The following is a 21,905-nucleotide window of genomic DNA, read 5'->3' on the forward strand; positions in this document are numbered from 1 at the left end:
CACTAGGAAGAATGTATGCAATGTGTTAATTATTGAAACTGTCCTACCAATTTGGTTTGAAACTGTCTCATTGCTATTTGTTTCTCAATAAAAGTATGGAAAAAATAAAAATAATTATAATTTATATTATCATTTATTTTAAGTATCAATAATATTTATGTTTAGTTATATGTTTATATTACTACTTTATAGTTCAATTCATCTGTCATGTGTTGTAAGAGATATACCAAATGCATCCATCTTGACTGAGGTTTGTTGGAGCAGGATGGGCTTCTATTATGAGCATCCTGAAAAATCATGGAAGGGGTTATTTTAGATCTTGTTCTTTGAATTTGTGGCTGAATATGGTATTTCTGGGATCTTTTTCTGTTCCAGGGTTCTGTTTATCTATTCTTCCCCCATGTTGATTATAGAAGCTTTATAATAAGTTTGGAAATCAAATAGAGTCAATTTTTGTTCTTCTCCTTCAATATTGTATGGCTACCATGAGTCTTTGAGACCTCAATTTTCCTTTTCTAGAAGTACTAGGAATTGAATCTAGGACCTTTTTGCTGAGCTACATCTTTTTTTTTTTTTTCTTTTTTTGTACCAGGGATCGAACTTGGGACCATGCACTTGCCAGGCAATCTTTTTTATTTTGAGACAGGATCTCATTAAGTTGCTAAATTGTCCAGGTGAAGTTTGAATTCGCTACTTTCCTGCCTTAACCTCCCAAAATTCTGGGATTACAGGCATATATTACCAGGCCTGTCTGGGGTCTCAATTTCTAAGAACATTGTCTTAGTTCATATGTTATAAAAAAAAAAATACCTCATTCCAGATATTTATAAACACCAAAAATTTGTTTCTCACAGTTCTGGAGTCCAAAACCCAAGAACACAGTGCCAGCAGGTTCTCTATCTGGTGCAGGTTCTTGTTTTCCAGACAGTGCCCTGCTGCCCTTGGCCTCATGCAGTAGACAGGCAGAAGGACAAGTGGCTGGGGAGCCCTGCCTGCGTTTGGCGAGAGCTGCTCATTCAGTGCCTATGGGCGCTTCCCAGGTGGTTCATAAAGCCCATGTTGACAGCCCTGTCAGGGGCTCATAGGTTCACCGTCAGAATTTAGGGGCACACATATTCAAACCATGAAAATTAGAAAACTGAGAACCAACAGTTTGAGAACTGCAGATATAGAGAAATATGGACAAGGCCAGGGGATCCTTGCACACAGAAGACAGTGATAGTGGAGGGACATGAGCTCCATTTTGCTCTTATCCCCATTGCCTCTTCAACGTGCAGCTCTGTGAGTCTCCAAGCAGCTGCTATATGGCACAGAAATGGCCTCTTCTCAGGAGAAATCCCAGAGGGGTACAGAATGTGGCATAAGGACCTCAGGATTTGGTACAGCAACCTCCCTTGGGGCCGGAGGCCAATGGGTGAGTTAGGCAGCGTAAGATTTGTTCCCATCTTCTGAGACAAAGGTGACCTTGGTGGTGAGGTCTGTGCATGAAGACCATGTGCTGTGCCTTTTTTCCCAGAATGAAAATGTCAGGAGATCTGAGGGGCAAACTGTGCAGCAAGGAGAACATTTGCACCACTTGTCTGCCTACCACCCTTGACATTTTACAGGAAATGTGCAGAAGGGAAGAGGTGGGGCCTTCGCCTCAAGCCTCAGGACTGAAAAAACATCCTCCAGTCTGTGAGAGAGGAAGCTTATTTGCCTAAAGAGGCCAGATGCTAACTGTGCTCCTTTCTCCCTGGCCACACCACAGATGCCAAGCAGGGCAAGAGACCAACTGGGACACATGGGGAAGCTAGGTTAGCAGACAACCAGCGCAGCAAAACAGCCTTGAACCTCTCAGCAGCATGTTATGCCACACAGCTGTTCCAGGTCCAGCTGACTTCCTCAGCTACAGGAAAGAGGGTCTCTGGAGTTCCCACCTCAACCACGCAAGTCGGCTGGCCCAGCCTTCCTGGCCCAGGCCCTTGGAAGGACTCCCCCAGACCTTTTAAGCATTTTCCAGGCTGGGGATCCAGAGCTGTCCTGGAACCAGCAATGTGCTCATGTGGTCTTGAAATATCCACAAATCATGGTGCATGCTTTTTTTGGTGAGAAGGTCTAGAGTTTTCATCATAATTTTAGAGGTAGGGGAAGTCATACACAAAAAGACTCCTCTATAGTAGAGGCCAGCACTAGCACATCTGCACTTATGAGAGTTTTTTTCCAAAAATCATGCAGACACATTAACATAATCAATAGCTGAGTGGTTCTCCAGGTCAGGTGTAGCGCTGGGGTAGGAAAAGCAATGGTGAGCAATAGTAGATGCAGGCTCCAGCAAGATAGCTCAGCGGACTAAGTGCCTACTTAGGCAAGTGCAGGAACTGGGGTTTGATCCCTGGAACCACATGCTGTCCTGGCCCTGCCTCTGGGTGCACTGAGCTGGCCACTGAGACTGGGCATGGTCCCAGTGCTGGGGAGGCTGATAAAAGAGGATCACTATGAGTCCAAGTTGGGTAATGAGCTGTACCAAATATATTTTTTTAAAAATACTCAGGAGGATTAGATACTGAAAACTCTTCCCCCTCACCCACCTATATTCCCAGTCCTTCCCAAGGCTACCTACATGTTTGATAGATAGATGCATATTCCCTCTGCTCTCTGACCAGGAGAAGAGAAGATTGCCAGAAGACATGACACTTGAAAGAGGAAGTGCGAGTATGAGTTAACTAAGTAAGGACTGGAGGAGGGCAGAAGGCACAGTCCAGATGGAGGCAGCGAACAGTACCAGGTCCTGAGTCAGAAGAGAGCACAGCCTAGCAGAACTAAAAGCCTATGCGGCTGGAATACTGAGATGAAGGGAAAAGGCGGAGGTCCTAAGTGCACAGTGGGGTGGGAACATGCAGCCTCATGGCCTGGTTAGTGTGGTAGATGTTTCCCTTGGAGCGTGGGTAAGCCACTGACAGATAAGTGCAGGTGACCTGGAAACATATTTGATTCTTGAAACTCTTCACCCTCACTGTCTAGCAGAAAGTGGAGTGGAAGAAAGAACAGTTTCTGGGCTCTTAATTAGTTCAGGTGACTTGGTGTTATCTTAGTTGGGCTGCTGTGTGTAACAGGGAACGGCAGTCGGGTAGCTCATCTAACAGAAGTTTAGCTCTCACAGTTCAGGAGGCTGGAATCTGAGGTCAGAGTACCAGCACGGTCAGGCCATGAGGGCCCTCTTCCAGATGCACTGTTACACCCGAGTGTGGCAAAAGAAGGAGAGGGAGCTTTCTGGCCACTTCTGTAAGGCCACAAATCTCATTCATAGGGCCCCACCCTCACGATCTCATGTCCTACAAAGGTCCTACCTCCTTCACCCTCACTTTGTGTTCTAAAGTTTCAACTTGCAAATTTGCAGGGTACATGTCTCTGTTGCCATGGTGGGAAGAGAGGAGGGAGGGAGAGATAAAGATTGATGGCAAGAAATGTATATGTGTAAGACGTTTGCTTCCAGAAAATGTTAACAAAGCATTTGTTTTGGTTCTCTCAATCTTGGAAGAAAAATTGATAAAGGTTTATTTATAACATAGTTAACACCTGGCAACATTTTGTCCTAGCCTGTGATTACAGTGACAAGATATTTAGCATTCCTGTGAAAGGCTGATGGACAGAGCTCATGTCTTGAAGATTCCTGCTAGAAGTCATTCGGATGCATCTCAAGACCAGCACCCCACTTTTTGTGGGAAGATGGGAAGGTGGCTTGTGCCCCCCTGCCCCTGAATGCTTGTTGTGCTAAGGCAGAAGGGCTGTCACTTGCTGCCATGGCTACTGGGCTCCTCACATTTGTAGGAACCCTCCCTGTGGCAGGAAGTTATTGTCGCTAAAAGATCATAACAAAATGACCATGTGGTTGATGTGAACATCTGGTTATGAAACAAGTCATTAAATACCTGCTGGCTATTGTTGGGTGTTTTCACAGTCTTCCTTCTCTTCCTAACTTCCCAGAATGGCTTCCTCAGAGGAGCAAGGAGGGGTCACCTGTGGTTTCATCCGCCAGAACTCCAGCAACTCCATTTCCTTGGACTTTGAGCCAAACACAGAGTACTGGTTTGTGGAGCAGTTGGAAGAGCGCTACAAGTGCGCCTTCTGCCACTCCGTGCTGCACAACCCCCACCAGACAGGCTGCGGGCACCGCTTCTGCCAGCACTGCATCCTGGCCCTGAGGTGAGTGGAGGGGTGTGACACAGGGTGGCAGGGTGCAGCCAGCCTTGAAGAGCCAGCTGCAGCTGCTCGGTGGTGGCCACGGCGTTCATAAGCATGTGGCTGGCTGCAGAGGAGGAGCTCTCCCAGGTCCCTCTGTTAGAGCCTGAAGAGCACTCTTCACCTCTTACCCTCATTTATATATATTCACTTTTTGTTAAAATTGAGATCCCATGTGTCCTGCATGGGACAGCAGCTACAGGCATAATTTTTGTGGGAAGGTGGCTTGTGCCCACCTGGCCCTGAATGCTTTTTGCACTGAGGCAGAAGGGCTGTCACTTGCTGTCGTGGCTGCTGGGCTCCTGGGCAGCTGTGAAGCCTACGTTGGTCAGTATTCCATCAGTCTAATGAACTACTTGGGATAATGAACTTACAAGAATAAGATGGTTAGTTTTGCTCACAGTTTTGGCATTTCCAGGCCAAGATGCACTGGTCCCAGTAGTTTGGACCTGCAGCAAGGTAGCATATCATGGTGTGTGGGAAACTGAAGAAAGAGAAAAAGGGTCTGGTGTTTCACTTCCACCTTCAAAGTCACAGTCTTGGGTCTTAAAGGCCTTCCACCCAGCCCTGTGTCCCCATTGCAGCACCCTGGGGACAGGCCTTTAATGTGGACCTTTGAGAGACATCCAGTACCCCGATGCTAGCAGCCTAGCATTGTGCCATTTTAATGGGGGAGACAAGGAGAGATGTTCAGTAGCTTTGAGGTTTCTATGGGGCCAAGAAGCAGGTGTGCCCTCTGGCTTTGAAGGCAGTCAGCAGCACATGCTCATTTCTTTAGCACCTATGCCTTCCAGGCTCTTTGTTCAGCTAAGCTCCAGTGTGGAGAGCTGAAGAGGTGGGAGCACCATGTGGGGAAGGACCCAGTGCTGGGCTCCTAGCACATCCCAGGTTAGTAAGAGGGCAGATGCTGCATGTGGGATAAACATTGGCCTGGGGCATCCACACTGACCAGACCACTCTCTCACTCACTGCATCCTAAAGGGTGAGTGGGAGTTTTTTAAGGAGACTGAAAGACTGGAAAGGTATAAAAGGAGGGGCTCGGGGGCACCCTTGGGGAGAGGGGACCACACATGCAAAGACAGGATGACAGCGTGCTCAGGGACAGCTCCTGGCTGGAGCACCGGGATGCTCTTGGAAGAGCTGTTGAGGTTGAACACCTAACTGTGGTTCTATTTCTGTTTTTCTCCTCAGAGAATTAAATGCAATGCCAATCTGCCCTGTAGACAAAGAAATTATCAAATCTCAGGAGGTAAGAGAATCACTGTCCTGGGTTGAGTTGGTCTTTGGGTTTGGTTGGTGCAGGAGAGTGGTCAAGGTTCCTAAACCTGCTAGAAAGAGGCTCCTGTGATCTTCACCAACTCACTCCTTGCCCCTTGCTGTACTGGCTTGAGCCATAGTAAGCAGAGGGAGAAATAGAGCACCCTGTCTCCTTGAATTCACTTTCTTGTTTGGTTAACACCTTAAACTTCCTTTTTGTTTAGTAACAGCTTTATTGAGACAAAATTCATATTGTATAAAATATATGTTTGAAAGTGAGACACTGAGTGGGTCTCCAGGTATGCACAGTCATGCGGCTGTGGTACCTACTCCTTTCTCTTCTTCTCAGCCCTTAGAATCCACTAATCTAGGGGCCAGGGAGATGGCTCAGTAAAATAAGTTCTTCCCTGGCAAGCACAAGGGTCTGAGTTCAATCCCCAGTTCTGCAAAAAAAAAAAAAAAAAAGAAAAAGAAAAGAAAAAGAAAAAAAAATCCACTAATCTAGTTTCTGCTTTTGTGGATTTGCCTATACTGGATATTTCATAAGGATGGAATCATGTAGTATGTATCCTTTTGTACCTGAGTTCTTTCACTTAGCATGCTGTCTTCAAGATTCATCCATGTTGTACAATGTTTTATATTTCATTGTTTTTATTGCTGCATATTATTCCATCGTATGGCTATACAACATTTTTAAAAAGAAAAAAATTTGTAAATAGAATATTACACTTTAGTAATGCATTTAGCCTGTAGATGGGCTGGGAAGATAGCTCAGTAGGGTAAGTGCTTGCCTGGCAAGTGCAAGATCCTGAGTTCAGTCCCTGGTACCACACACACAAAAAAGTTTAAAAATCTATTTTTCAGTTACCCAACCAGCAAAGTTAAGGGAGTAAAGGTTTATTTGGCTCACAGATTGTAGAGGTTTCAGTCCACAGTTGACTGGCTCCAGGCAGGGTGGAATGGTGGAGGGTTATGGCAGGAAGAAGGCAAGCAAGAGCAATTCACCCTCTTTCCGTCCACTGTATTCTGTGCAGCCTACCTGCTGTAGGGCAGGGGCAGCACTCATACCCTTAATTCTACCAAGCCAATCAGTTGACTCATCTAGGAATCATGCAGTCTTGATCCCAGCACCAGGCACTCTAGACCCAGCCACTTCTGAAAAGCCTCACCTATGGCTGCATGAGGCTTTGGAGAGACATCTAGACACAAGCCGTAACAGAAACTTTTTTCCCAAGAAAAACTGTTTCCTTAAGGCCTCTATTTAATTGCATGCAGTTTTCTTCATCTGGCATTTTGTTACCCGGAATGTAGGCACCACCTCCTCCAAGAAGCATTCCCTGGGCATCTGGCAGGATCAGCTGCTTTTTCTCTACACTCCTTATGATGTGTTTTATAAACACCTCCTGGAGGGCTGTGCTTTGCTTAGTGTCTCTTTGACCCGTCAAGTCGGGGGTACGTACTCCAGCCTTGGGGGAATCCAGCTGCCACCTTTTTGCTTGGCCTGTGAGCTAAACAAAGGACTTTCACTGTTTAAAATTTATATATTTGGTACAGGGCCTCGCTATGCAGCTCAGACTCATAGCCATCCTCCTGTGTCAGCCTCCCCAGTGATGGGATTATAGGCATGCACCACAACAGCTGGTTTTGGTGGCCAGCATGGCATGTGGTACCAGGGATCGAACCTGGGTCCTTGCACTTTCCACGCTGGCACTTAGACTACTGAGATATCTCTTTGGCCCAACATTTACATGTTTAAATGGTTGAAAAACTATCAAAAGAAAGATGCATAGCAACTTTTCTATTTTTGCTTCTTGCATTAAACTATTTCAAAATACGATTATTTTAAAAATCAATGTTTTATGACACATGAAACTGAGGCAAACTTCAAATTTCATATCCATGCAATGTTTCATTGGCACATTTGTTTTGGAGTTGTGTACAGCAGAAGTGAAATTTGGTAACAGGTGTTCATGACATGGCTTACAAAGCTGAACAGATTTACTGTCTGACACTTTAACAGAAAAGTTTTCTAACTCCTGGTTTGTGCAGACAGTACAGCTTCAGGAGCACCCTGGGAGAAGCAGTATCGGAGTTACTTTTCTTATTGCTGAGACAGAATATCTAGTCCCCAAAAGTGAAGGAGGAAAGGTTTATTTGGCTCAGTTTGTAGAGGTTGCAGTCCATAGTCAGCTGGCTCCAGGGCAGGTGGCCCATGGCAGGGTGGGCAAGAAGCAACAAGCCTACCTTCCATCTCTTCCCTTCTATTCCATCCAGACCATGGGCGCCATTCACACGGAGGGGGCAGCCTCACATTACTCACACCCAAAACAGTGTTAAACCTGTCGGTGGAGTAGTGCCATTATCACACACCTCTATTCCATCTTCACACACCCTAGATCCAGCCATCTCCATAAAGCTACATCCATGAGCAAGCACAGGCAGCTTTGGGGGACATCTGGACACAAGCCACAATGTTGCACCCCTAACCCCCAAAAGCTTACATGTACATCCCTTTGTGCAAAGGCACTTAGTGATTCCCTCAGAGTTGCCAAAGCCATAACAATTTCAGCATCACTGAAAAGTCCAAATCCAAAGTCTTCTCTAGATTTAAGGCAAACTCTTAGCTACAAGCCACTATACAAATGAAAAGAAAGTCACACACTTTCCACATACAATGGCACAAAGTAAATATTCTCATTCTAAAAGGTAGGAATAGGAGAATGGAGAGGAATAGGTCCAAAGCAAGACCAAAATCCAGCAGGACAAATATTAAACCCCACAGCTCCATGGCCAGCACCTGGACTGTGTGAAGTCAGGGTCACACGAGATTGTCCGAGTGCTGAGTGCTGAGTTACCTGCTTCTCAGAAGTGTGTATGTGAGCTAGCCTTTCCACTTAGGGTAATTGTGAGGGTAATATTTCCATAAACTGGAAGTTTCCATCAGACTTTCGAGATGTGCTTGAGGATCAAACTAATAGCTTCATTTGCATTCCTGTAAAGTGTTGGAGCATATGAGAACTAACAGGTTTATTTTTTAGGTGTTTAGAGACAATTGCTGCAAAAGGGAAGTTCTCAATTTATACGTGTATTGCAAAAATGCCCCTGGATGTAATGCCAAAATGATTCTGGGACGATATCAGGTTGGTATGCCCAATACTTGGCTTTGTCACCTCTCTGGTGTCATGTATCAGCTCCTCTATGTGACAGCTCCTGGGTAATCATGGTGGAGGGAGCCCTGGGTTGCCCTCTGAGGATTCCTGGATCTCACTGTATGCTGTGCAGTTGCACTGAAGCACACCATAGATGTGGGTGTTGACTAAGAGGTGCACCTTGTCTGAGGGTGTGCTGTGTATGCCAGCCCCTAAGTTGTAGGTGAGGGGTCATCAAGCCAAAAAATGTGTGGTGCATGCCAAGCAAAAGGAACATTCAGGTGAAGATGGGTAAGTTGGGGAGATCTGTAAAGGATGGGGGCCAGGCATGACTGCAGAAGGTCCCTGCCCCAAAGTATTTGTGCTGTCACCTGGAGCTCTGGTGTGTGGGCCTGGCCTCAAGGTATGTGTGTGAGACCTAGGCAGATCACACAGACCTGGGATAGAATGCATTTTCAGGGTGAAGCTTTGGTGTGAGACACAAACAGGTGTAGGGGAAGTTCAACTGAGGGGGAGTTGAGTTCCTGTCAAAGGCTGCTAAAAGGAAGCTGGAAATGCGGTTTATGTCAGGCTCGATCACACTGCAGGTGACTAACACTCAGGCATCTCTGGCCTCCGGGGAACTGACTAGAAGCTGCTGGCATTTTCCCCTCAGATACACAGCTCAGAAGATATATTTTAGATGACTCAGCCTTTTCTTTATCAGGCCTCCCAACCCCACAGGCTCTGAGGTGATAAATTATTTCCTTGTGAACACAAGGATTACTTTGAAGGTTCACAGAACTTTCTAACTGTCCTATGACAGCCCTTTGCCACCTGCCTTTATGGCAGGCCCTAGAGCTAGGCTTCTTTTCCAATACTACTGCCACTAAGCCTGAAAAAGAAATGAGGCTTAGATGGACCACAAAGGTAGGGACCAGACCGGAACCATCTGGAGAACAGGGGCTGGCTTCATCCACCCATTTCCCCTGGGTTTCCCTCACTCCTGGCTCCACTCCCCCTGTGAAGCAAGGTGTAGGTTCTGCAAGGTGACAGAGTTCCATGAATACTGACTGGTAAGAGTTGATGGCTGGAATATGTGAATTTTGAAGAAGATACAGATTTTGACTGCTGTAATCATCATTTGCTTCTTACTACCAGAGGTGAATAGCTGTTAACTTTATCCTACTGATGAAAAATTTTCCCTCCATTTTCCTTCAGAGAGGAGACAGCAAACTCTCTGTTAGGAGCCAGACAGTAAATATTTTAGGCTTTGAAGGCTGTACAGTTTCTTGTGCAGTGACGCAGCTCTCCTGCTCCAGAAGGAAGGGAATGTAGACAGCATAAGTGAATCATTTGCTTGCTGCCTCTGTTTTAAAGGAAAACACATCCACTAGGATCAGGGAGTTGGTCTGCATCACAGCCATTGTCAGTGACCCCTTGGTTTTTATTGAGACCTACCTGCTTTTAAAGGTCTGAAATGTGAAGAATCCTATGTTATAGATCGCTAGCACTGGTTAAGAGTATTTTCCTATTTTACAAGGCAGAGCGTTCCTGGTGACTCCTATGCCCATGAGCCTGTTTCCTCTGTTTCTTTCTTCCTGCTTCTGAGACAGCCTCCTCTCCCTCTCCTTTCCTTCTTGGAGTCATTGTACACCCTTCTCTCTTTCTCTCTTGTCCTTCTGCCCCACCCTCCAGCGTGTGCGGTGCAGAGGCCACTACAAGGAGTTGCAGGGATGGATGGAGAATGCACAAAAGAAGTAAAAATACACCCTAACTGACAAGCCTAAGGAAAGTAGCCAGGAACTGACCCGATGATATAAGTGGGGACTGGGCCATCTGAAATACTCCTGGCATATCTCCCTGCACCATCGTCCCCTCTCCTGGTTCAACCAAACAAGGTGCTTTGCAGCTTCCAGTCCCAGCAGTCCTTTGCAGCCTCTCCTCAGCAGAGGCGTGGGTGGCCTTTGGGACAGACCTGGGACCCCACATCTCCCACCCTGCACTATCTTTTCTGTCTAGCCAGCCCTATGCTTGCCCTCCCAGGGCCTTCCAGCCGGTCTCACTGGCCTCTTGCTATCTGTCACAGGATCACCTGCAGCAGTGCCTGTTCCAGACCATTCCATGTTCCAATGAGAACTGCCGGGAAGCCGTGCTCCGGAGAGACCTGCAGGAGCACCTGAGCACGGGCTGCCAGTTCCGGGAGGAGAAATGCATTTACTGCAAGAAGGACGTGGTAGTAATCAATCTACAGGTAAATGGGCAGCCTCCCTTCTGGGGAGGCTGCAGCTCAAAGCCTTCTTGGCAGGATGCTGTTCATTTACCATGGGTGGAACTAGCATTTGAACACCTGCAGGGGGTGGGGGGGGGTGGTGTGAGCTCTGGATGACAGACCGGTGACAGTGATGCTGCCCTGCAGGCTCTGAACTGGATAGGCAGAGTGTGTGTGTGTGTGTGTGTGAAATAAGTCCCTGGCTCCAGGGGCCAAAGGAGCCACTCTGTTAACTCCCCGGGCTTCTTTCTTATTAGAGTCCCCATGCTCTCTGACATACTGTTTGAATAATCAGAACATTTAATCTTTTCACTGAATTCATTTAATTCTTTAGGGGATTATCTTATAAATCCCAGTGGAAGGCAAGCCACAGACATCTATCTTCAAAGAGACACGTCTGCATCTGTGGTGAGGCCAGAAGAGAGAAACTCCAATTTTGTTTCCTCTCACTTTCTGTTTCAGAACCATGAAGAGAACTTGTGTCCTGAGTACCCAGTGTCTTGTCCCAACAAATGCTCACAGGTTTTTCCAAGAACCGAGGTAACTGTACATAGTCCTTTCTATACGCTCTATGTGAGCTAAAGTGTAAGCATTCACTGTGGTGGGTGTTTGAAAGAAACCCAAGGCAAAGACCTGAGGTTTAAGCCATCCCCTCGGAATCCTGTCTCTGCCCCCACTTCTCTCTTCCCTTCAGCCTCTCCTCAGGACCCATCCAAGCTCCTCCTGCCCAGGTTCTTGCCTTCTGCAGGTCCCTCTTTCTGCTCACAGGCCTGTCCCCCATGCTAGCTGGAGCTTCCATAGCGTGAGGTCTGCCTGTCTTACAGGTGGATGAGCATCTGGCTGTGTGTCCGGAAGCTGAACAAGACTGTCCTTTCAAGCACTACGGCTGTGCCGTGAAGGTAGGGTATGCCTGTCTGTTTCCGCCTTTGTATTCTCCTGTATAAGTCACTGGGAAAGTCATCACTGTTAGTCTTCGATCCCATTCATGATACATGATTACAATACAGAGAGTTGCAAGACGGTAATTGTATTAGGATTCCAGAGAACAGACCTGCATATAAATAACTGGCTCATGTAGTTATGGAAGTTAACAAATCCAAAATCTGCAAGGCAGAGCAGCCCGGCAATCTGCACACCCAGGCTGGAGTGTCGATGCTGCAGTCCTTCGAAGTGCTTCTAGGGGATGCCTTCACCCAATTGGGCAAGGCCCACCCACAGACGGTAAGGGTAATCTTTAAGATCCAGTGATTATATTCATCATATCTACAGAGTACCTTCTCAGCACCACGTAGGCTCATGTTGGTGAAAGAACTAGGAACCATAAACTATTATATTACTTACAGTGAGGCCCCAATTTAGGAACATTTGAGTTGTGAACTTTCACAGGTATACCAGAAGAGACTCGCTGTTGGCTTACAAACAGATCTGATTTAGAAGCAATTCTCCCAGAACAGAACTCGTTCATAAGTTAAGGACTTACTGTATAATTAAAATAATTATTCAATAAGTTATATAAAATACATTTTTAAGAAAATAAAATTTGATTTCTACTTCAGGCCTTTTAACTGCTTCCAGATATTATGTTCTATATTATCATTCCATGTTTTATGGAAATCTACAATTGCTATAAAATAAAGTGTTTTCATTGTCATTGATTTGTTTTTTTGAGACACAGTCTTGCTATGTAGTTCAGGCTGGCCTTGAGCTCACTTTGTAGCCTAGGTTGGCCTCAAACTCACAATGATCCTCCTGCCTCAGCTTCCAAGTGCTGGGATTACAGGAATGTGCCACCTTAAAAATAAATTTATGTTAAAAATCATAAAAACACTAGATGAAAAAAATGAATGAAATTTTAAATTCTTAAAATAAGCTCTTTATTAGCTGACTGACATAAGACCAGAGGCCATCATTCTGATGTTTCATCACAAATATTTAAAAATTCAGTGTGATTTTTGAAATTCATAAAGTTAAATGGTAAGCCACAAACTGGAAAAAGGTTTAGAACATATGACAAGACAAAAAGGGAGCTATTTTTAACATACAGAAACTCATCTATATGAATAAATTATACAACTCCATAGAAAACAGGAAAAGGATTATATGGATAGTTAAGAAAAAAACTAGATGGCTTGTAGACGTACAAAAAGAAGCTTAATTTTACTTATAAATAAATGTAAATTACAACAAGAAATAAGACTTTCACCATGAAAATGACAGATTAAATAATACTCAACTGATTTTAGGGAGTTGGGTTATATCTATGAACATAATAACCTTTGAATTATACAGCTAGGAGTTTATTTCTCAGATTTCCTTTCAAACTTCCCTGGTGGTCTAGTGGTTAGGATTTGGTGCTCTCAAATATCCTTTCATAAATGTTCACACTCAGATACACACAAGCACATATACACACAAGGCACACATGACAGTACTGTTTGTATAGCAAAAAACAAAACCTAAGTGCAAATAAAAAAACAAAACTAAAAACCTGTAAGCTCATTACAGAAGTACCAGCTATCTTATGATATTGTCATATTTAGAAATAATACATCTGATAAAATTGAATGAGCTGTATGTAAAAGATTAAAGTGGCCGGGTCGCCTTTGTGTTAAAATTGTGTGCTTATCTTTGTTGACTATGGTATGTAACACTTCATTCTACATCTTGCTATATTGCTTGACATAATGACCTACTTCTTTTATTGCAAAAATCTATTTATTAATAAAAAAAATTTTGAAACTTTGTGAAGAAAGTGTCAGTTTGACACATGCCCAACCAGTGCAGACATTCATCCTTGGAAGCAGCTGTGCTCACCACCATACCACCAATGCCAGGCATGTCTTTTAACCAGAGAGCTCAGTTCCTGTGACTGGGTCATTAACTTCATTGGTCACTAGGAGGAATTGCATATGGTATGCACATTCCAATACTCAGAACAACAAAATGATCAAATTGATAACTTGATCAAAAATTATCAAACTGATAACTCCATCTTGATAACTTTGCTTTTATTTGTATAGCTCTTATATGTAGTACTGTAGTGAATAACAGAATGTAGAACTACAGTTCTGTACCATACAGTCCAATAAGGAAAAAGTATTGTGTGAAGAAGGTATATTGTACAAAAAAAGACATGGAGCTCTATAAATAAGATGTACAGAACTATACCAAAAAAGGTAAGTCCGAACAGTCATTAAACATGAATGTCTGTAACTATCTTACCTGAAGGAATGATAGGATTTTCTTTCATCACAGAAGTACATTAATGCCTTCCAACTCTGAAAACAGAGGTGTGGAGGCCCACACCTCCATCTGGGCTGGATTCTAGAACTTACCTCAGTACCAGAGCTGGGGCTTGTTGGAGGAGTTGTTCTCTGGGGCCTTATTTGGGGCAGCCTGTCACCAAGGAGGCCAGCCCTAAACTAAAGGGAAACTGGTAATGAACATTTGCTTCGACTATCTGGACCACCTGCAATCATCAGAGAAGCAGCAGCCATTTCTTGCAAACTTATTCTACCCTTTTATGGGTGTTAATTTGTATGGGCTGAAATTAGGCTGCAGCCTTCTGCCCCTGACAACAGGATAATATGAGAGACAGCACAGAAACATGGCTGATGGGAGGGAGGACCATCCCAGGCTAAAAATTAAACTAGCGAGAGCCCACAAGGACATAGGAAATTGCTGAGAGGACCTACTCACAGAAGGACAGAGGAGAAAATCAGCACCAACAGTTTTGATAGCAGCAGGGGCTTTGTTAAGTTTAAGATTGCCTCATGGGCACTATAGAATCCCAGAGCGAGAAACAAGAACGTAGAACCCCTTTTCCTGCAACCCACCCGGCAATGGGTGGATCCGTACAATTAAAGCAGCCATGCTGCTGAGGTTCAGTATCAGCAGTGTCCCACTGCAATCCTTATTCTCACAACTCCCGCTAACAGGGCTTCTTTTTCTTCATGTTCAAGGATAAGCGGGGAAGCCTGTGGAAGCACGAACAGTCAGCCTTACGGGAGCACATGCTTCTGGTTCTGGAGAAGAACTTCCAGTTAGAAAGACAGGTGAGCCTTCGAGGGTCCACATCTACAGGGAAGCAGTGGGAATGCTGGGACTCGCCTGCACAGTGTGGCTACCTATGCGTCTCTGCGTCAGTGTAGGTTAATGCTTCCCTCCTCAGTGGCTGGACAGGCTGGCAGCAACATGGAATGAAAGGACTAGTGGTGCCTCAGAGACCTTTGATTCCAATGCCCTCATTCAACGTGGTAGTGACTAAGCTCAAAGAAATGCTGATGAGTTTGTGGCTTGTAGGTGGCAGGACTCAACATCAGGCTATGTCCTCTGAGTCTAGGTCCAGTGCTCCTCATGGTACATCTTTACTGCCTTTCCATGCACCTTCTGGTTACTACCTGGAACTTAGTAGATGTTTTAAAATTAAGTCATTACGACCACAAAACACCAGTTGACTGTTCTAAGCATTGTAGATTTTGGTAATTTAGAAAAAGGTCTAAGCTGCCTGTTTAGCTTTGTAATAGGATGAACGTGTGCTTATTTAATATTTACATAATCAAACTGTGATTATCAGGTGAAATTATGTCATAGTGCCTGCAGCCTTCAGATTAGACCTCAATAACTGCTGATTCTAATGAATAGCGATTATGAAAGTTAATTATTTTGTTAGACACTCAGACCTTTTTTCTCTTTTTCTTTTTGGTACTAGGAATTGAACTTTGCACTTAGCAAAGACCTTTGCACTTAGCGGCATCTCCAGAAGTTCGAAAAAATTTTTGTTTTGAGACAGTACCTCACTAAATTGCCTAGGCATTAATATAATCCTCCAGCCTCAGCCTCCCAGAGTGCTGGGATTGTAGGTGTGTACCATCATGCCCAGCAAGAGAAGACTTCATGCTCACCTAGGAAGGAGTTGAATTTTACTATTGCACATTATTGTACAAGGGGCTGGAGGGGCCAGAAAGATAGCTCAGAGGCATAAGCCCTTACCTGGCAAAGACAAGAACTTGAACTCAGTCTCCAGCCCCCGTGCAGTCTTGGCCCTGGATCCCCAGGTGCCCCGTCTTTGCCCTGGATGCTGGTGTCCACTGTGCAGCCTCAGAACCGGGCAGGGTGGTGCATGCCTGTAATCTCAGCACTTGGGAGATTGGGCCAGAAGTATCTCCGTGAGTTTGAGACCAACCTGGGGGCTACAAAAGTGAGTACAAGGCCAGCCTGAACTGCATAGCAAGACCCTGTCTGAAAGAGAGAGAGAGAGAGAGAGAGAGAGAGAGAGAGAGAGAGAGAGAGAGAAAGAAAGAAAGAAAGAAAGAAAGAAAGAAAGAAAGAAAGAGGGCCAGAGAGATGGCTCAGTGGCATAAGTGCCTGCTTGGTGAGACAAGGTCCTGAGTTTGATCCCTGGTACTCACCCCCTAAAAAAAAAAAGACATTCCCTGATCATTGTATAATGTTTGATTCTATACTAAAGTGGGCATGTGAATTCTAGGGTCAGATCTTAGAGAAAGTTAGAAAGACTGATGAAACAATAACTTTGGTAAAAGGCATATTGCCGGCTATTTGAAAATTCTTTCTGCACCCTTGTCACACCCTCCCATCCATTCATCCAACAGACACCTCCCTATGTCAGGTACAATGTACATGGCTAGGGACACTGAGTCCAGGAACAGACAAGTTGTTGTGCCTCATGGGACACACGGTAACTGCCTGGAATACAGATTATAGCAGAAAACTCTGAGGTCCTTGTGAAAGCCTTTTCAAGGCAGAACATACAGGCTACATCATAAGGGAAGAAAAGATTGGTCTGTTACAGCATTGTGGCAGGGGAATTTCAGAAAGGTACAGCTTGTTCTGAGGCAGAGGCACACCAGACGCTGCTGGCGTAAGGAAATAGGGTGTTCAGATGCTTCCAAGTGTGAGACAGGGAATGGCTGGAGCGTGTTGTGTTGGATGGAACCAGACTGCAATTGCCTTTTGTGCAATTCAAGAAGTTTCTAACTCTGTGTATTCAACTGTTGTTTTCTTCAGGCATATTCTGCCTCATTTCCCCCAGAATTCAAGGACCAGAAGTTTGAACCAATGTTTATCAATAATAGAGAGCTAGTGGGAGTTTTAAAAAGCAAAATACTAGACCAGATAAACACTTGGCTTTTTACAGTGAGACAGATGTCAGAACAAGGGCTCTGGGTCCAAAAGGCCTGGGCTCACAACCTTGCTCCACCCTGGCTCCACAGAGGCCGAGGATGGCAAGCTGCTTCACCTGTCTTCCCCAGTTCCTCATTTATAAATGGTGTTGTGGGTGTGGGAAAAATGAGATAATCTTGTTCTGCTCTTGGCATAAACATTTCAATATCAAGTGGCAGGAGAATGCTGTGAAGTCTCAGCCAGGCCTTATGAGTGGGACGGCAGGCACCAGGAGGCATACTGAGAGTGAAGTCATGTTGTAGGCTGAGAAGACAGAGAAGTGGGAGGTTACTGACTGACATGGCCATCACCAGAACAGGAATGATTGGAGGTGAGGGTGGGAGGGGGTCAGGTGGTGGGGAGTAAGTCTGCCCTGGGGCCCATGGAGGGAGGATTCTAGGCCAGAGATCCATGGCCCCTCTGTTGCCACTATTTGTGTGCTTGTTCCTCATGCATGCACCCTGTGCTGTGGGCACCAGGAGCTGGGCAGGCTCAAGGTGAAGGAATAAGTGAGAATGCAGCCAAGAAACAATTTAATGGAGGAGCAGGAGCAAAATACCAGCCACAAAAGCTGGCTGTAACAGTGATAGGATAAGTTGGAGCTGGGGGTGGTGGGTGGGTAATGCTAGTGAGCAGCTTTTCCTAGATGTGCCCCTTGAGCACCAGCAGTTTCTAGATGCAAAGGGAAGTATCCAGGGAACAATCCTGATGGGACCAGGAGACACATGGCCTTCCTGGACAGGGTACACATAGGTGAGAATGGGCAGGAGACTGAAAGTGTAGCCAAAGACACATGATTAGGGCCCAGGGTGGAGACACTTAAGTGAAGGAGGCACAAGACTAGATTTGTCCCTTAGCATTTCTTTGGTCACAGTATAGAATATAAATTGGGGAGAATAAGAGTAAAGATGGAACCAGATGTCGTGGAGCACATCTATAATCCCAGTACTCTGGGGGGCTGAGACAGAAAGATCACAAACTTGAGAGGGGCAAGTTAACAAGACCCTGTCCTAAAATAAGGAATGGAAAAAGGGTTAGGGCTATAGCTCAGTACAAAGGCCCTGAATTCAATCCTCCATGCAGAAAAATCTATATCTAGATGAAGAGCATTTGTACATTCGTTCCTTGAGAAGTATTTATTAAGCTGGTACCAGACATCCATGCCAGTCCCAGTTCCTTAGAGCTTGTGTTCTGAGGTGTGTCACTGTAGAAGGTATGACCTGGGATCAGATCAGTAAGAAAGCTATCTGTCACAGGCCCAGTGAAAAATAATAAAGATTGAAGTGATATTCAAATGAGACAAAGAAATGAGAAGTGGATATAAGAGCTTTCGGTCTGCATTATGTGAGGAGTTAAAGTGGCCATGAAAGGCCATATGTTTCCTTGTCCCCATCTGCATCCTGCCTCTAACGGATGCAAGTAGTAGAGTTGTACAGAGTCATTCTTGGTTTCTGTTTATTTCCCTCAAAAAATCACAAATTCCAAACACCCACTGCATATGTTTTGCCTACCACTGTCTGGCCTTTGTGCTGAACAGGTTACTCAAACTCTATGCCTTTGTTTCCTTATCTGAAGAATGGGTCCATACCATACCAAACTCATGAGGGTTCTTTGAGGGCTCAAGGAGCTTATGGATATAAGGGTGTTATCTCAATGACTTCCCTGGTTTCTGTAACCCAATACATAACCTTGCAGATTAAAGAGGGAGAGGTCTGTTTTGGCTCCCAGTGTGTCCTGGCTTCAGTCCTAGGTAGAGGCAGCACCACATGGCAGATGAAGGCTGTTCACAGCAGGGCATCAGGAAGCAGACAGAGCGTAGGGAGGAGCAGCAGAAAGATGCCCTTCAGGCCGTGCCCCACTGACCCAGCTCCTCAAACCTGGCTTCAGCTCTCAACATCAGCTATAAGCTCATCAGTAGACTGCTCCACTGGGGACTGTCATGCCCTGTGATCCAGTCACCTCCCCAAAGCCCTACCTATGAGTGCATAAGGCTTTGGGGGACACCTAGGTAGAAACCACAAGTGTGGTAGACATTCAGCAAGCTTCAGCCATTACTAGTATCGATCATGTGTAGATAACAGCTACTGGGGCAAGGGCATCGGTACTCTGGTCATTTAGTAAGTGCATAAGAAATGAGGCAACTCACCAGTAAGTTCAGCCAAGGGATGTCACTGCCATTAGATGAACCAGCATAACAGGCAACAGACGGAACAGGCTGATGTGAAATTCTATGGATCTAGGTTTTTGAAACTATCTGAAAATATTTTCCTAGCATTATATAGGAATCTACTTGTGAATATTTTCTTAGAAATATATATATATATATTTTTTTTCCAGAAACATGTTCCTCATTTTTCCCTGTTTGTGTTTCTTATTTAGATTTCTGAGTTACATAAGAGCCTAGAGCAAAAAGAAAGCAAAATCCAGCAGCTCACAGAAACTGTAAGGAAATTCGAAAAGGAGTTCAAGCAGTTTGCACAGTTGTTTGGTAAAAACGGAAGCTTCCTCTCAAACATACAGGTAAGAAGCTGCCTTTCCACTCACAGCTGAGATCTTGCTTTCTTCTGGCAGTGAGGGTTTTCCTTCAACCTTTTTAAGAGGGGAAATCATTTAAAATACGAAACTATAGAACAAGGTGGTGCAAGAACATCCATGGGCCCTGTGGCTCCACTGTCAGCATTCTGTCCTTTTGCTCCATGGATTGCTCCTTCCACCCCTCCATCCCCAGCTTTTCTAAACCATTTCTGAGCATTCTACGAGTGTCACAGCACTTAGCTCTCCACACTCCAGTATTCCTTAAGAATGCAGATGATCATCTCAGCCCTAACCCCATAATTCAGCCATCTCAGTAAACTTAACATTTATTACTCTCAAATAATCTGTGGCAATTAAGGTTTTAATTAATGTGGTATGAATATTATTCTATCTCTGATTCATTGAGAGCATCTTTTGTAGGAAGGAAATGCTGTAAATGTCACTAAAATATAGCCAAAATGTTTTGTTAATTATGAACACTAAATCATAAATGGATTCTTAATGAATATGCTTTTATCATTATAAAATTTAAGGTGAAAGACTTTGAGACATTTCATTATGTCTTATTTTTTCATTATGTCATATGTGACTTATTTTCTTAGTTCATGAGGATGGTATATGACGTTTACACTCCTGCTGGGGATTCCTGCCTGTAACACATCTTAATTCCTTTTTCATCCCTTTCTCTCTCCCATCCTGCATCCACTGATCCCTTTCCTTCTATTTTGTGGTACACACTTGCAGTATATAATGTTCTTATCCCTTGTGTGGAGTTGGAACACAACACATCTGATTCCTTTTTCATCCCCTATCCCTCACTTCCCTTTTGAAAATGTTGTCTCCCTTCTTCCTAGTATCTTTTATTTTGCTTCAAGGCAATGATTTGTTTGAATTGAAAACAATTTAATCTCAATCAATTAGTAAAATATTAACTGTTTTCAATATTGTGTCCATTGTGTACTAAAAGGTGCTTACCAGTCACATTGACAAGTCAGCCTGGCTAGAAGCTCAAGTGTGTCAATTGTTACAAATGGTTAACCAGCAACAACATAACTTTGACCTGAGGTCTTTGGTGGAAGAGATTGATGCAGTGAAACAGAAAATCACCCTGCTAGAAACCAATGATCGACGATTAGGTATGTCTAATATTTTATGTCGTTTTTTGGTGACCTGTCTCTCTGCAGAACCTGGCTCTGTGGTCTCGTCTCTCTGGGGTGAACAAGTCTCTCTGCCCTCTGTGAGATTCTGGCTGTTTAGACAAAAAAATGAGGGAGGACCAATTGGCCTTCTGCACAGTGGCAGAAACTGAGCAGGAAATCCCAAACACTGGGAGTGAACATTTTTAAAAAGAAGGAAATAACAAGACAGTTAAGGAAGAAATGTGGTGAGATGATTGCTTTAGATATGATCAACATAAAAGGGCTTGGCAATTTAAAAGCGTTCAGCAGTAAAGCATTACCCAGTGAGCCTGAGGGTTGATCCCCAACACCTTAAAAACCTATGTTATAGGGTAATAATATTATTAAGCTTCTCTTCTGGAGGATTAACAACTTAGGTTTGCAGACCAAAAATTAGTAAAAAGTACAGTTGCAAGGACAGTCAACATTTTGGCCCTAGCCATTCAAGGTCAGTGAGGACTCAGGACATAAGAGAACCTGTACTGTAACATCATGTAACTCAGTAGTGCCCCTAATCTTCTGATCAAGGAGATTTTGGGGCCACGGAGGAAAGAGATGATGATGTAGAGTATGCCTAAGGAGAGTCACCGGGAGAGAAAACATTCTCTCAGGCTTTCACAGAGAGCAAATTGGTCAAGCAACTGCCGTGACTCATCCACATGGCTAACACTGATAAAGGATCTACAAACTGCAGTACAGGGTTTCAGGGTAAATCCTGAGGGGATTTGACTGACCTTGTCAGATACAGAAGTTACATTTCTTGTATATAGGTCTTGCTTTATCTTGTTCTTAACAATCCAGCAGAAAAGTGTAAAAATGAGGTATAAAAAGTAAAACCATATTAATACGCTGAGCTGTAAAAGGCTCAAGTCAACAACTTCTGACATTGCCAGTCCTATGGAAAACCCACTACTATTATGGACTACTGGACTATACTGTACTATTTTGCTGAATTCACACACCTACAATTAAATGGCAATGGAATACCCATCTCTGACAAAACTAAACAAAAAAAGGGGATATAAATGAAGGACCATTTTGTATCTGTATATACAAAATAGTTAGGATAGATATACAGCTGCTTTCTCTTAATTCAATGAGAAGAAAGATTTGTACTAATAGTGTTTGGAC

At 44.3% G+C, this 21,905-nt stretch overlaps 1 protein-coding gene across 2 annotated transcripts in view; it reads left to right on the forward strand.

Moving 5' to 3' along the window:
• The window catches only part of Traf5 (TNF receptor associated factor 5), a 54,634-nt gene that overhangs the window by 30,565 nt on the left and 2,164 nt on the right, over positions 1-21,905 (forward strand). The window contains exons 2-10 of one of the 2 annotated variants that reach the window (XM_004641169.2): positions 3,967-4,185; positions 5,413-5,470; positions 8,517-8,618; positions 10,696-10,860; positions 11,341-11,418; positions 11,703-11,777; positions 14,841-14,933; positions 19,441-19,581; positions 20,564-20,732. In XM_004641169.2, the coding sequence (XP_004641226.1) occupies positions 3,968-4,185; positions 5,413-5,470; positions 8,517-8,618; positions 10,696-10,860; positions 11,341-11,418; positions 11,703-11,777; positions 14,841-14,933; positions 19,441-19,581; positions 20,564-20,732 (1,099 nt within the window). In that variant the 5' untranslated portion in view covers position 3,967. The remainder of the gene's footprint in view (positions 1-3,966; positions 4,186-5,412; positions 5,471-8,516; positions 8,619-10,695; positions 10,861-11,340; positions 11,419-11,702; positions 11,778-14,840; positions 14,934-19,440; positions 19,582-20,563; positions 20,733-21,905) is intronic. The other variant, XM_023701198.1, reaches the window with a different exon arrangement.

The sequence above is a fragment of the Octodon degus genome, unplaced genomic scaffold (genome assembly GCF_000260255.1).
Source record: "Octodon degus isolate 3935 unplaced genomic scaffold, OctDeg1.0 scaffold00131, whole genome shotgun sequence".
Taxonomy (NCBI): Eukaryota; Metazoa; Chordata; class Mammalia; order Rodentia; family Octodontidae; genus Octodon; species Octodon degus.